The sequence below is a fragment of the Apium graveolens genome, chromosome 5 (genome assembly GCF_009905375.1).
Source record: "Apium graveolens cultivar Ventura chromosome 5, ASM990537v1, whole genome shotgun sequence".
In the NCBI taxonomy this organism is placed as follows: domain Eukaryota; kingdom Viridiplantae; phylum Streptophyta; class Magnoliopsida; order Apiales; family Apiaceae; genus Apium; species Apium graveolens.
The window spans coordinates 287,438,342-287,454,948 of record NC_133651.1 but is presented as its reverse complement, the minus strand read 5'-3'; the positions used below and the strand labels follow the sequence as shown (position 1 = coordinate 287,454,948).

The window sequence follows — 16,607 nt, the reverse complement described above, 5'->3', positions numbered from 1 at the left end:
ATGTAGAACTGATCAAGAATCTTTTCAGTGTAGTTTGATTGATGAACAAATATTCCTGAAGATAAGTGCTCCACCTGTATACCTAAACAAAATCTTGTTCTTCCAAGATCTTTCATTTCAAACTCATTTTTTAAATAGTTAGCAGCATTAGTAATATCTTCAGTAGTACCGATAATATTCAAATCATCCACATATACAGCAATAATAACAAAACCAGTTGATGATCGTTTAATAAAAATGCAAGGACACACTTGATTATTAACATATCCATCATTCAATAAGTATTCACTAAGCCTGTTGTACCATATACGACCAGATTATTTCAAACCATACAATGATCGTTGTAGTTTAACAGAATATAAATGTCGAGGCTTAGTGCCCTCAAGATTTAACCCTTCAGGAATTTTCATATAAATATCACTATCAAGTGATCCATATAGGTATGCTGTCACAACGTCCATCAAACATGTTTTCAATTTTTCCATACAAGCCATACCCATTAGAAAACGAAAAGTAACTCCATCCATCACAGGAGAGTATGTTTCTTGGTAATCAAAACCAGGTCTTTGAGAGAATCCCTGGGCTACTAGCCAGGCCTTATATCTCACAATTTCATTTCTCTCATTTTGCTTTCGTACAAACACCCATTTATTCCCGACAGGGACTACACCCGCTGGTGTTTGGACTGCAGGTCCAAATACATTTCTCTTGCACAAGGATTGTAATTCTTCTTGAATCGCAATTTTCTATTTTGGCCAATCATCTCGGTGTCGACACTCTTCCACATTTTGTGATGCAGGATCGGAGTTCATAATAATATCAGATGCCAAGGAAAAAGCATATATATCATCAACCTCAATACTTCCACGATCCAGTAATTTCGCGTTATGGACATAATTCATTGAGATCTCATAATTTTCAGGTACCTTTGCTTCTGTGGAAGCATTTGCTACTTCTGAGGCATGTGCCACTTCTGGGGCAACATTCTCTTCTGGAGGCAATCCCACGTCTGGGAGTTTTGTTACATCCATTTCAGGGGCTTGAACCTCTTCAGGAGGAAATACCACTTCTGGGGTATTTTCTGAAACTTTTGCCACTTCTGGGGCAATTCCAATCAATTTCCGTTTTCGTGGTACAATATCTTTTGTACCAATAGGTCTACCACGCTTCTGGCATGGCTTTGAATCACCAATCAATTCTTCAGGAATTGATTTCTTAGTAGGGATTTCAACTCGTGTCGGAGCATTAACAGCGGGTATATGTGACCTTATAATATGTCTAGAGTCACTAAAGGCATCCGGTATTTGATTAGCAATATTTTGCATATGAATAATTCTTTGAACTTCAGATTCACATTGATTAGTACGTGAATCAATAGAATTTAATCCTGATGCATTCCATGATATTTCGGAATTTAATTTATGCAAATCATTATCTCCCCCTAATTTAGGGAACATGGATTCATCAAAATGACAATCAGCATAGCGAGCAGTAAATACATCACTAGTTAATGGTTCCAGATATCTTATAATAGATGGAGAATCAAAACCAACATATATACCAATTCTTCTTTGAGGTCCCATTTTATTTCTTTGTGGTGGTGATATGGGAACATACACAGCACAACCAAATACTTTTAAATGAGATATATTAGGTACTTGACCAAGAACTAATTCTTGAGGGGATTGTTTGTGATAAGCAGAATGCCTTATTCTAATTATATTTGCAGCATGAAGTATTGCATGACCCCAAACATATATAGGTAACTTTGCCCTTAGGAGTAAGGGACGGGCAATAAGTTGAAGTCTTTTAATTAAGGATTCTGCTAAACCATTTTGTGTATGTACGTGAGCCACCGGGTGTTCGACTGAGATTCCTACTGACATACAATAATCATTAAAAGTTGCAGATCTAAATTCAGCAGCATTATCTAGTCGGATTGATTTAATGGGATGGTCAGGAAATTGAGCTCGGGGTTTAATTATTTGGGAAAGTAATTTGGCAAAGGCTGTATTTCGGGTTGTAAGTAGACATACATGAGACCATCGAGTTGACGCATCAATTAAAACCATAAAGTACCTAAATGGGCCAGAAGATGGATGAATAGGACCACAAATGTCACCTTGAATTCTTTCTAAGAATTTCGGGGGCTCGGTTTGAAGTTTAATCGGGGATGGTCGGACAATCAGTTTTCCTAAGAAACATGTTGAACAATGAAGTTCATCTTGGGATATTATGTTTTGAATTTTAAGAGGATGTCCCACAGAATTTTTAACGATACGACGCATCATAGATACTCCTGGATGACCGAGTCTTTCGTGCCAAAGGGAAAGTAGTTTTGGGTCTATGACTTTGGGGATGTTGACACTATGAGATTCAAGAACTCGTATACTCATAACATATAATCCTGAAGAAACCGAGTGAAATTTTTCTAGGACCCTTTTATTGTCAACGGTGTTTGAGGTGATGAGAATGTATTCTTTTTCATTCTCATTAGTAGTTTCAACGTGAAACCCGTTAAGACGGATATTTTTAAAACTCGGTAGGTTTCTAGTTGACTTGCTAGAGTATAGAGTCTCTTGTATGTGTATGTGTGTCTTATTTGGTAGAAGAAAACTAGCTTTCCCAAAACCTTCTATTATATTTGATGTACCCGATACCGTCCAGACATGTGAGTTGGTTTTAGTCAACTGTGAGAAGTATTTCTGACTCTGTAAAATAGCGTGTGTGGTTGCGCAGTTAACAATGCATATATCTTCCATCTCTATACATATATAAATGAAAAACATCTTTATTAAAAACACACCGAGTATATAGAACAATAACATGAAATAAGTACATAAAATGAGTACATAAGTAAAACATAAAGAAAATAAGTAAAGCAAGACAATACATAAGAAGTCTAGTCGTCTAAACCATAATAAAGATTAGCACCAGTGTCTATTTCATTTGAGGCCTTAGTGACTGGTTCATTAACTAGATTATAATTAGCGAAGTTGGTTTGTACTCTCTTTCCATTATTCCTTTTGGATGACTCGTAGAGATCAACAAGATGTTTGAGTGTGCGACAAGTACGTTGTCAGTGCCCCTCAGATCCGCACCTATGACAAATGCCTCGGTTCTCTCCTTCTTGGGTGCCTTTCTTTTATTTGGCACTTCACGTTGCCATTTCTGGGCCAGAGTTGTAACCATCACGTTGCCACTTCAGGTGGCCAGAATGATATTGATTGTGAACCCGACCACGAAAATTTCCACGTCCACGGTTTCGTCCATAACCCCGTCCTCCTTTATACCCTTTCTCACGTTCATTCTTCAGGAATGACGTGTTATGTACTTCAGGTAACTGGGTAGAGCCTGTGGGATGTATCTGATTATTTTTCAGTAGCAACTCATTATTCTTTTCAGCCACAAGAAGGAGAGATATCAGCTCACCATATTTCTGAAAATTACGCTCCCTATATTGTTGAGCCAGGATCATAGTGTTGAGGTGAAAGGTTGAGAGGGTCTTTTCAATCATTTCAGCATCAGTAATATTTTCACCACATAAAATTAATTTTGAGCTTATCTTGAAAAGAGCAGAATTATATTGAGTTACAGATTTGAAATCTTGTAATCTCAAATTAATCCAGTCATATCGGGCAGATGGCAAGTGAACAAGTTTCTGGTGATCAAATCTATCCTTGAGATTATTCCAAAGGGTGAATGGATTTTTAATAGTGAGGTATTCAGATTTTAGATCTTCGTGGATGTGATGCCTAAGAAAGATAATCGCTTTTGCATTTTGTTCAACAGTTGGAATTTTTTCTGGGTCAATAGTATCTTTTAGGACATTAGCACTAAGGTGTAATTCCGCATCAAGGACCCATGACAAATAATTATTCCCCGAAACATCCAAGGCAACAAACTCTAATTTTGCAAGATTCGTCATTCTGAATATATTTTAAATAAGATATAATATGTCACATAATATTTAAACAGGTAAGATGAAATAATAACTTTATACAAAAGTTACGACGGCATAGCCGGGCATAAAACTTTTAATTATTACTTGATGGCAGAGCCATCTTTATAGTATTATTTGACGGCATAGTCATCTTTATAGATTTCAATCAGTAACATAAATATATAATAATATTTAGAAGAAAATGAGGAAAAGAAAATGTACTTCTTTTATGAAATAATTTTAGCTGATAAGGACTCGTGGATCAGAATAAGTCGTAGCTCTTTCGAGAATAAAGCTTCAGTTGGCAGAGACCCGTGTTGATAACGTGTTATAAACCTTGACTGAAAATATTAGTTATGTTTAATGTAGAGGAAGTATAGGAGAATAGAAGATGGAGAGAAAGTTGTGTTTTATTTCATTAGCTATTTATAGTAGTTGGTTTACAAGGCTACTAAGTAAGCTATTCAAATCTTCTTCATTAAGTATTACAAAACTTCCTCGATAAGCTTTACAAGTCTTTATCGATAAGTTTAACAAGTCTTACTCGGTAAGATTTGAGAGACTTTCTCGATACGCTTTGACAATCACTTTATTTTTATTCAAATATTTTAACAATTTAAAATTTTTATATTTATTTATTTTTCATAATTTTAAATAACCAAAATCGAAAGAGAATCCGAAAGGCGTAAACTAGTTTTAAAATAATTAATCATAACTTGCACACCTCCTTATCTCAACATCTCTCTCTAGATTTTCCAGATGCTGCTCTCATTCCACTCTCACTCATCATCTCCGCCCAAACTCCACCGCTCACCGGAACTCCGCTTCTCCGCTCTCCGGCGACACTCTCTCGTCTTCTCTCCGCTCAAACAATCTCATTATCGGAAATTTATTTCAACATTTAGCGAAAAGAAGAAGTCAACAACATTAGCTTCGGTTTCTAACAATGGAAGTCCAACGATGTCGTTTGATTATGATCTAGTCATTATCGGTGCTGGCGTTGGCGGTCACGGTGCTGCATTGCACGCCGTCGAGAAGGTTTAATTTGTTTTCCTGCAATTATATTTATAATGGCATTACATTTTGTGTACAATTTGATTTTATTATACTGTGTAGGGTGTAAAGTAGTGCAATGACACGGATATAGTGTCGTGGCTAGGGTTTTGTTAAATTCCATATGGTTGAAAATGATCGAGTGGGAGTAATGATAGGTTATATATATTTTTATTGGGATTAGTTTTGGTGAATATTGTACATTGTCTATAATGTTTTTCCGATGTATATGTGTGTGTGTGTGTTTTTCTTTGTGAGATTTCAAGTTTTAAGATGAATTACGTCATATTTATGCTTTGGAACTGAGTGTGGTTGGCTTAAAAAGGTCGAATTGGATAATGTGTTGGTATGTAGGATAATCCTCTGAAAATATCTTGTTGATCTTATAAAAATACAACACTTCTTCGTATTTTGAATTTGTATAGTTGTGCTAATCTTTGTTTGGTTTAGTGATCTTGTATTATGTTGATAGATAGTTGTTTTGTTTTTGATTTAATGTTCTTTTTTGTTATTTTAATTGCTGGCTTTATGTACGGGAAACTTCATTGGGTGATATTGTTGCAGGGTTTAAAAACAGCGATAATTGAGGGAGATGTGATTGGTGGAACTTGTGTAAATAGAGGATGTGTGCCTTCTAAAGCTCTTCTTGCTGTTAGTAGCAGGATGCGTGAACTCCAGAATGAGCATCATCTAAAGGCCTTAGGCTTGCAGGTTCATTAAAAGCTATATTTCAGTGAATATATTAGCATTGTTTTTAAAGTGGAAGTTCTGCTTGATGCTTTAGAATATTACTGCCTAGCCCTTAATTGCAATTTGCAAGCCAAGTGGTTGCATTTAAGTAGTTCAGAAAGATTTGGTATTGCAGAACTGGGCAGATTCTTGAGTAAAATGTCTAAACACTTTACATGCCGAAACAGAAAGACTGTAATTTTTTGCATAAGTCATAATCATAGGAATTTTCTCTAACGCATTATGCGTTACACATTGTATGGGGTATTGGACACTTCTTCCAGGGGTACTTTCATATCAAATCATGAATTTAAGTTCTCACTGAAGTTCGTAATTGTTTGGTAACAATATAATATGCATAACTATAATGAAAGACCTGATACATTTTAAGCACTGTGTCCATATACTCCAGAGTTTTATTGGTTGATACTATGTAACCTATCATTGTTTCCCTTACGTAATGGTTACTATCCATATTCCATGGCAAAATGGTGACAGGTTTCTGCGGCTAGTTATGATAGGCAAGGAGTAGCTGATCATGCAAACAATCTTGCCTCCAAAATTCGTAACAATCTGACTAATTCGATGAAGGCTCTGGGTGTGGACATATTGACAGGTGTGGGTACGATTCTGGTATGTTCAATTGCCATTTGGATCTACTTTCCAAGTCAGTCAATAGTTCAATTTAATACAGAGAGTTTTTTGAGTGTTACTATGTTTATTAAAACCTCGTAGTTACTTTTTACAAATCAAATACAATTACAGGGCCCTCAGAAGGTAAAATTTGGAGGAGTTGGGCTTTCTGACAATGTGATAACTGCAAAGGATATAATCATTGCCACGGGTTCGGTTCCTTTTGTCCCCAAAGGCATTGAAGTTGATGGTACTTGCTCTTCTCTGCCAGTACTTCTGACTCTATGATAGTATGTTAATTTATTTGTTTTTTTAAAAAAAGTTTCATGTGTAAAAGTAAATATATTGAGAAAACAACCTTGCTCAAATTACTAAAGTAATATCACGCCTGCAGTTTAATATTTTCCAAATGCAGCCTTGCTACTTCACCAAGGAGGCTCATAATGTACTCTAGTGACACTTATCTCACATTAGTAAGATGATAACAAACAAAATTGAAGAACGAATATCACACTAAGGACACTCAATATATGTGGTTCACCCAGAGAATGATTTTACCTATGACTTGTAGCAAAATTAACGTCACTCTCTTCAAATAGTGTACTAATAGACTTACAAGATCCTGGCTATCAAAATTGGACCTCATATTTCTTCAGACCCTGATGTATCAATAATTCATTATAGTTATCTATCCTAAAAGGATGCTGGCCTTTAATCTCGTTTGGACCTTCTGCCACTCCATGCCGTAAAAGAGGCCAGCTGCCGTATTGGATCACTTACAATTAACTTACAATGTAGCTGGATAAGACTTTACCAACAACTGAAGGATAAATAACTATGACTAGAATTAGATGATGATGTTAAACTATAGATGCTACAGGACACTTAGCTTGCAAATCTGACAGGTTTATGAGTGCTGATTTGCCAAAAAGATTTTGTTTTCACCCCCTAATGAAATATTATGCCTTTTGGCAGGAAAGACTGTTATAACAAGTGATCATGCCCTCAAATTGGAGTTCATTCCTGAATGGATAGCTATAGTAGGAAGTGGCTACATCGGGCTTGAGTTCAGCGACGTGTATACTGCCCTTGGTAGTGAGGTAGTGCCTTTTCATATCATTTGTATAATGCAGTGCCAAGAAAAAAATATTTACCTAGGAATAAAGATTTTATACTGCCAAAGAATGGTTTTGCACCCTCTCTGATTCGTCATTACAAGAGTAGAAATCTTTTCAACACTTTTTTATGTAAAGTTTATAAGTAGCCATATTTGTAATCGAGAGTCTGCACAAATTCTGGTAGACTAGTAGTGAAATTATTTTCTCTTCCTCTTTTAAGTTTGCAACGATAATTTGTTATATCCTTTTAATATTTTTCTTAAGAGTCATAAATTTTATTGTAGTGATGTTGGGCAGGTCACATTTATAGAAGCTTTAGATCAGCTTATGCCTGGTTTTGATCCTGAAATAAGCAAGTTAGCCCAACGTGTTCTGATAAATCCACGTAAAATTGACTATCATACTGGAGTCTTTGCAACCAAGGTAATTTACTGCCAAATGATATATTTTCTGTGCTTGGTTTAGAGTGCTACTACATCCATATTCTACAATGTTTTTGATAGATAACCCCGGCACGGAATGGTCATCCTGTCATTATTGAGCTCACTGATGCCAAGTCAAAGGAGCTAAAAGATACTCTTGAGGTTATAAAGTCTTTCTAGAAGTAGCCTGATCTCGACCAAAAATACTGCCCGTACTTGTTAGGATACATGTGTTTGCTTTCGTATATTTATTCAACCATGATTCTTCTTCTCAATATTAAAGCATGCCTTCAAAATTTTATGAGGTAAAACTTCTGTCGGGCCTGTTCCATATACATTTAAGAGTATCTGCATTCTTTCTGTCCTAACCTTAATTCGTACCTCGGTCCTCGGATAACAAATTGTCTTTGTTGCAAAGCGAGAGGCCACCCGGCACCCAGTGTGAGCATGAGATTGTGATTGATCATTTATACATTCCTGTGTTTACCAATATGAACTTGAAATCATGAGTCATGGTAAAATATCTTGAGATTGTGACCATGATCCGATGAATGATTAGTCTTAGTATTGAATATTGTTTAATTTTAACCATAGGTTGATGCAGCATTAATAGCAACAGGGAGAGCTCCATTTACCAAAGGTCTTGGGTTGGAGAATGTAAGTCTTTCCAAATTATTGTGTATATAAATGTAAAATGTCGCACTTGTGCATGATTCTGCTTACAAATTGGTGTCATGTAGATCAGTGTAGCGACACAGCGCGGTTTTATTCCTGTTGATGAGCGCATGCAAGTAATTGATGAGAAGGGAAATCTGGTTAGTTGGAGTACATGTATAATTGTTTTCAGTGTCGGCTTTAGTTTTTGCTCATGTTGGATATTTTGTTGTTAGGTTCCTCACGTATATTGCATAGGTGATGCAAATGGTAAATTGATGCTGGCTCATGCGGCAAGTGCTCAAGGAATTTCTGGTATGTTCTAATGATAATCTTGCCTCAAGGGGATTTTGTATTGCCATCCTCCATAATAGTTTCAAAACTCTCTCAATTTAGTTGTCGAGCAAGTGAGCGGAAAAGATCACGTGCTTAACCATCTGAGCATCCCTGCAGCTTGTTTCACTCATCCGGAAATTAGTATGGTTGGATTAACAGAGGTAAACTTCTGAACCTTTCCCAAAAATGCCATGCCTGTGCATTTCTTTTTTTCACTTCTCTGCAACTACTACCTGAAGCATTCGATTTTTTATGACTAGCATTTGTTCCTGGCATTAAGAAGAATCTATCGTTCGTAAGTGGATCTGTAATTGCTTTGCATGTGTGTTCTTTCTAGACATAAGTTGTTTTCATTTCCTTGTCTGACAGCAATGACCTTTCATCTTTGACAAATAATTGTAATTAACCAAAGTGTAGCAACAAGGATTTAAATAGTACTGAGTTTGTTTAGATGAATTCTTTAATTCAAGATTCTTTTGGTTTTCTTCATTTTTTAAAATTTATATTGGTGGTCTTGTATATTTCAGATTGTCAAAATTGCCTCAAAACTTTTAAATCTATCTTTGCTATGCTGGGAAAGCTGAATTTAACTTGGTCCAGACTCCAGAACTTTATATGTTTGGAAAGAAGGCACCTTGTGCTTTAGATATGTACACCCTTTGTATTTTATTAATTATGTAGAAACCACATATTCAGTAAGATTTGCGGCATGGTAATATTTATAGCTTCAGGCCTGTGAATATGCGCATCTAGAAGTGTTGATCTTTGATTTTGTTATGATTAGAAACTTGTTGGTCTTCAGTCTCTCTAAATTTTAATTTGTTGCAAGGCGGTTGGATTTGCTCTCTTCTCTAAGCATTCTTTAAATTGAAAGGAATAGTCAGTGAAACTATATGGTTGCTTCAGATTTTCTGACCAGTGTTTTCATTTTAAAAAAACTAAAAGTATACTGATGAATGATTTTATCAAGCTTTAATGACCATATTATAACCGAGCTTTGATGACCATGTATACCTTTGCAGCCCCAAGCGAAGGAGAAGGCTGAGAAGGAGGGCTTTAGTATTAGTATTGCCAAGACAAGTTTCAAGGCCAACACAAAAGCCCTTGCAGAAAATGAAGCAGAAGGACTTGCCAAGGTTAATAACCACATCCCTTTGGTTCATGATGCTGTATTGAAATATTACATCGCAGTGTACAATCCCAATACTTCATAATCTGAAGTCTATTCTAATATTTAATCTTATCCAAAATAATAATTTGTTCAAATGATGTATAATCCACGCTTGAGTAGCAACTAAAAATCCCCACAACTTGCCGTGTGTTTATTTGAGTCGTTCTTTGCTACCTTGGAACTATAATGGGAATAATGTATTCATAGTTTCACATTGCAGTAGATATGAGTGGTAGTAGACAGGCCATTTACAAATGAGTATTGACATGCTACACAATGTACTTTCAACCAGCATACAAACTGTTCTGTGGTTGATATAGTCCAATTTTGAGTAAATTTACCCTTCTTTAAATATATGTTACAATGATCCGCTACTTTTCTATAGAATATGCATCTGTTTTGCTGTCATGTCATGTAGCACCTTGCTCCTCATAGTTGGTAATTATTATTTGTACAGCCAGAACAGAATACAAAGTAGAAGTACACTATGTCAGGGTACCTTTTTTAGCTTCTCACTAATGGATAAGCTGTTTATAATATAGGTGAAGAATCACATCCTCTAAAAAGTGCCAAACAGCAAAAAAAAATCCCATTTGCTTTTGAATACAAAGTGCGTAGAAGATACCATGGACCAAAATTTTAGCCAGTCATCCCGTTTTTGGTCCAAATATTAAAATTTACTTGCCTTGTAAAATATTATTCAATTACTGTTGGATACACACCTTTTTTCAGTAACTTGATAGTTTGGCAAGTTCTGTAATCAGTAATCACTATTGACTATACCATGCAGTTGATATACAGACCTGACAATGGGGAAATTCTTGGAGTTCATATATTTGGGTTGCACGCTGCTGACCTCATTCATGAAGCATCAAATGCAATAGCATTGGGGACTAGAATTCAGGTTATCTATTTTTTAAAATTCTAAACCTAGATACGCTGTTCTGTCTAAATACTTTTTAAGGTAAACAGAACAAGTGCCTAGCGACTATTTTCATCTTCAGCTGCAGAAAAAGAGATCTGACTATACCAAGTATATGGTTTAGTCATCTTTCTATATTTCGCCAATGATTGAATACTGAATTGGATACCTTTTATTCATGTACGTGATGTGCAGGTATATTCTTGGTCGACTCTTTCCATAAAAGTTGACTTTGCCTATGTTTTTTTTTCTCTTACAGGACATAAAGCTTGCTGTCCATGCTCATCCAACATTGTCTGAGGTTCTTGATGAACTCTTTAAGTCTGCTAAGGTAATTTCTCTATATAGATGTTAAAGCAGCCCGACTGAAAATTGGCCAACGCCTGTAATTTGTTGCCCAATTTTGGTTCCCTGTCTAGAGTTGCTTCTATAGCTTAAAAACACTCATTAAATATCAATTTATAAAAAAAATTACTTTTGTGATGATTATCAGTTGAGTGACGATGTGTCCAGTCCAGCAAGACAGCCCATTGCTGTATAAAGCATCAGAAATGTTGGTGGATTCAAACTCTTGGACCGTTGGACGTCAATTTGTTCATAATACAAAGGGCAACAAAGAGGCTAAATGCAGAGAAGAATCCAGTCCTGGCAATTGGCATACCTCAATATTGGCTATGGATTTAAATTTTAGGTCACTGGTGCAATACTTTAGGACCATTTGTCATCTACTGAGACATTAACTAGCAATAATTCTATATATTATTCGTAGTTGGGGATCACCGTTTAAGCAGTGCCACTTTTCCGATGTAAAGACACGTCAACCTCTTGAATTTAATTGATAAAAGATATTCCATTGTAAAGCCATTGCCAACCTCTTGAATTTGATTGATTGATTGCCAAGGAAAGGATTCAATAGTACACATCAGTATTCTTATAGCTGTTAAGTGCATATCTCTTGATGTAAAATGTTATAGTTCCTCCTTTTCTTTTTCATTATTGTAAATCGGATCAGTAACCCTGTGACCCTGTCTGATCACGCAATTTTAAAGCAACCCATTTTGCAAAAAAAATGCTATTGCAATGTTGAATTAGGTTCATGCATTTCAAAACCAGGAACACGTTATTACATTATTGATTCATTACAAAAGGGGTGGAAAATTTTCTCCAACATTATCAAAATTCAAAACATTTACAAGAAACAATACATAATAAGCATCCCCCAATCGGCTAGAACCAACATTTATGCAACCATGTATAAAACTAACTCAACCCTTAATTTCAAAATCCCCCTGAATAGAAACCAATACCATAACCAAAGTGAGACATCAAATGGTAAAACCATTACAAGCGTGAACTAGAAGAAAAAAGGAATTTGATATGATGTATTCTGGTAGTAAATACTTTTAGGATCATTCACAAATCCATTTCCATTCCCTAGCAATGAACGTCAATTTGGGAAGGAAACACTTCAATCCTTTCCCGGCTATGTATGTTATCATGAGTGAGATTTTTATTTTTATTTACACTATACGCAGAAAGTGTGGAAACAACATTATCAAAAACACTTACAAAAGACAATACATTAATGTCTACACTCTACCATTGTTTTTTTTTTTTTGACTAATTTTGGCTTATAGCCTTACAAATGAGTATCTGTTCTCAACAATTCTCGGGGTGAGCCAGGATCGAACCCAGGATCTGGGACGACAGAGGATAAGCCCTTTACCACTTGAGCTATCCAACCGTGCTCCACTCTACCATTGTTTAAGAGCATATCACTCCATAATTATAACAAGTATCCCCAAATTGGCTAGAATCAACATTTCTGCAACCATGTTATATCTAACTCAACCCTTAATTTCAAAATCAGCCAGAATATAAACCAATTCCATAACCAAAGTTATAAATAACTCAACCCTTAATTTCGAGATCCCCCAGAATAGAAACCAATTCCATAACCAAAGTGAGACCTAAAATGTTGAAATCATTACATGCGACGCAACTAGACAAAAAATGGAATTTGATTTGAACTATTTTGGGAGTAAATACTTTAAGCATCCATTCCAGACTACATTTCCATTCTCTACCAATGAACTTCCATTTGAGAAGGAAACACTTATGCAACTCAAGTAGACAAAAAATGGAATTTGATTTGAAATATTTTAATAGTAAATACATTTAGCATCCATTCCTGACTCCATTTCCATTCCCTAGCAATGAACGTCCATTTAGAAAGGAAACACTTCAATCCCCCCCCCCCACACACAAATCTCATCATAATTTTTTTTTTATTCCCCTCTTCCTTGTTACATCCCTGTTCCTTTATTTTGTTCCTAAGTTCCCATCTCGTTTCACTCATTACCTTCCAACCAAACACTGGTATGCTTAAAAATTCTACTACTCGTAATAGCATGACTAGAATCATGATATGAACCGACTCAATGTAATATGAACTAACAAGCACAAATGTTTACTACTTGAAATCAGAACAACAACGAGTACAATACTAATATGATAGCAGGACTTTCGAGAGGTCCAGGCACTCCTAGGGTTTGACAAGATAAAAGCTAATACAATCAATCGATACTTCACTTCCCCCAAATCCCTTCTCTTATTACTACTCTCTTTCTTTCAATCCCCATACTGCCCTTTGACTGTTTGTGTTGACCTTGCCTCACTATTGACCTCTTTGCCCTTCTGTTTTTTTCTTGAATAAGTTATTATATTTGGTGCTTCATGATTCATTACAAATCATCTGATGCAAGTTGGAAAAAAAACTTAACAAAAACTAAACTAAATATTCTACCAGTGAACTTGTTGGATCAACCAATAGCAAGTTCATTAAACGAAAATAAAGCAATCAGCAATATAACAATATGACCACATTCACTTTTTCTAATCTGTAAGCATGCAAATCATATACTCTATATGACTATATGAGAAGCACGATCACAAGTTTGTGCATAAAACGTCCTTTTAATCAATCAATAATGTTGAATCTGTGGGATTCATAGAACCCTAGAAGAAAAACCAACCCATTACCAACGCTATCCATCAGATCAACAAATCTAACTGTATTACACAACTTTGCAAACTTGGAGTTTTATAACATTATCGTAAAAGGTCCTGGAAACGATTAATAAACCAAACACCAAACAGAAAAGAAATCCTAAGAAACAAAAATTCTAAAAATTAAAACACATATGCTACTAAAGTTGAATACTAAAAGGCGATCACATCCAAACAACAAAAACTGATAAGGGAGGTCTCAAATCATAATTGTAACATTTAACGTTATAAGATCCAACAGTTGAAATGACACCAAATCAACAACTTCTTGAACAATTATACGAAACAGAACCCTAACATATAACAGTAGTTCACTCTTCAACAGAAGCAGTTTCAGAAGCTTTGTTGTTGTGCTTCCTTGCATACCTCTGGTTCCTCAAGAATTTTGGGTCCATCTGTTATTCAAACACATAGAAATTGTCACATACACACACATACATTTTCACATAATTAACAAAACTACCACATACATACACATTAAAACCTCGATAAACATGCCAAGAATTTTATTCATTTATCGAGATTATTGATTTCTCAAGGTTACATTTCAACTCTCCGTAATATGATAGGACATAAAACTTATAGTATGCATTTGACGAGTTTATTCATTTATCGAGGTTAAGTTTTTAACTATCCGCATTTACGGCGGGACATAAAAAAAATTATCCACTTGACGAGATTAATGAGATATCGAAAAAAGCACATACGCCGCGGGTGGAGATGTTACGTTGCTTCCGGGGCTTCTTAATACCATTCCTGTGAGCCTTGTGTGACTGATTGTGAGCTGTGTGATTCTTCGACTTGGCCATCCTCCTCTCTCTTCAAATCTAATTTTAAACAACAAATAAATATATATATCTAAAACTGTAATATTAAAATATATGTATGATGATTATATAAACTCATGAAAAAAATACATAGTTGATTTCAAGACGATATTTTACCTGGTGCGGCGCGTTAGGATTTTTAAGCAACTACATTTGTTATTTTATTTGTATTCACAGGGGTTTAAAGAACCCTAGGCGTGTGAATACTCAGTTTTGGGCTTTTTAACTTGGGCCATTGTGGAGTCCCGATTTTGCTTTTAGCCCAATTGTTTTTTTCCCAGTATAAATTTGTAATTTCTGTCAAAAAAAGTATAAATTTGTAGAGTAAAGTTCTATGGAGTCCACCTTTTAATTGGAGTCCTCGGAGTCCATATATGTTCTGCAAGTAAAATATAACTTAAAATATTGCAAAATATTTTATTTTTCGACAAACATCACTATTATATTCAAAATCTTGTAGATTGCATACATTTTACAAGCAGAACATTGCAAAAATATATTATTCTACAAAATATGTTTAGTTTGCAGAACATAAATGTTCATGTTGGAGAACATATTGCAGAACATACATATTGTACTGTAAATATATGAGATTTGCATGATTTTGTTGAAGTTATGTTATTTGTGTAACATGTTTTGCAAAATAACACGTTTTACAATATATTTTATTTGCAGAACGTAGATGGACTCCGAGGACTCCGACAAAAAGGTGGACTCCATAGAACTCAACCCTAAATTTGTAATGGGGAAATGAATTTTTTCGTTAACCAACTTATTGTGTATTTAGAAACTTACCACTTAACTATAATTTTTTTTATTTTAATCACTAATGTTGGTTTCGGATTCTTTTTAGTCACTAATGTTAAATTCGGATTTGATTATTAATATTTTGTCAATTTTCTATAACATTATTAAAATATAGTGATAACTAGTACAAAAAGTGTCATATGGGTCTTATAAAAAAACTTATACATGTCTGAGTTTGCTAGATGCATATGGAGGAATCATATAATGTCTGAATTATACACGTGTGTTATATGAAGGACGCATATTGTTTTAAACATTTGGTCAGAACAGATGTACATTGTAAACAGACGCATAGACGCATAAAATCAGTTCATATAGTCTGAACCTTTTTAGGTGGGGTACTAAACTCAAAACCAAAATGATTACGAAGAGGCATCCCAATTCATACTAAAATTATTGGGAAATAAAAAAATAAAAAATTCAATATAATCAAATTAGAAAATTGATCATAAACTACTAAAAACATTAAAAAATTACATATCAATATTTTACCAAACGACATTTTAAAAAACCCAATGAAATCACTAATCACAACTCCTTCATGCAACTATTATCGAACCAAAATAAAAAATATAAACTCAATCATTCTAATAGGATTGTGAAACAAGTATATATGTAAACACAAAAATAGAATAATGTTGTAATAATGTGGTATTAAATCATACAACTCTCAAAAGATATTTTTCTTACAAACATAGTTTTATAACTTATTTTTAAGATTTTTTTTGTATATAAAAATTTAAACGTTAAATTATTATCAAAAAAAATTAAAATAATTCATGAAACTACATCTTTTAGGAGCCTTAAAATACTTATCAAACTCTCATCACTAAGGTAAACGTATTGGGGGACATACGGAGTACTATATATAAAGATATAGATGCATATTAAATCATTAAAATATTACAGACTGCCACTATATT

The 16,607-nt window shown here is 34.7% G+C and overlaps 3 protein-coding genes across 4 annotated transcripts; 1 reads left to right on the top strand and 2 right to left on the bottom strand.

The window, feature by feature from the left end:
- Positions 1–3,157: 3,157 nt before the first annotated feature.
- LOC141661007 (uncharacterized) lies at positions 3,158–3,928 on the bottom strand. Its single transcript, XM_074467988.1, has one exon. It carries the CDS (start codon positions 3,926–3,928, stop codon positions 3,158–3,160), a length of 771 nt encoding a protein of 256 aa, XP_074324089.1.
- Positions 3,929–4,635: 707 nt separating this feature from the next.
- LOC141659106 (dihydrolipoyl dehydrogenase 2, chloroplastic-like) lies at positions 4,636–11,917 on the top strand. Of its 2 annotated transcripts, XM_074465858.1 has the most exons (15): positions 4,636–4,981; positions 5,561–5,707; positions 6,224–6,358; positions 6,491–6,608; positions 7,334–7,458; positions 7,774–7,899; positions 7,980–8,060; positions 8,493–8,555; positions 8,639–8,713; positions 8,789–8,867; positions 8,949–9,049; positions 9,911–10,024; positions 10,850–10,963; positions 11,241–11,312; positions 11,475–11,917. In XM_074465858.1, exons 1-15 carry the CDS (start codon positions 4,703–4,705, stop codon positions 11,520–11,522), a joined length of 1,677 nt encoding a protein of 558 aa, XP_074321959.1. In that variant the 5' UTR covers positions 4,636–4,702; the 3' UTR covers positions 11,523–11,917. The 2 variants fall into 2 exon arrangements, with proteins under 2 accessions (XP_074321959.1, XP_074321960.1); XM_074465859.1 differs by lacking the exon at positions 7,980–8,060.
- Positions 11,918–14,219: 2,302 nt separating this feature from the next.
- On the bottom strand, positions 14,220–15,132 carry LOC141659105 (large ribosomal subunit protein eL29z-like). The gene is made up of 3 exons (XM_074465857.1): positions 14,995–15,132; positions 14,758–14,877; positions 14,220–14,445 (listed from the first exon to the last, which is right to left on the bottom strand). Exons 2-3 carry the CDS (start codon positions 14,857–14,859, stop codon positions 14,362–14,364), a joined length of 186 nt encoding a protein of 61 aa, XP_074321958.1. The 5' UTR covers positions 14,860–14,877; positions 14,995–15,132; the 3' UTR covers positions 14,220–14,361.
- Between the last annotated feature and the right edge of the window lie 1,475 nt (positions 15,133–16,607).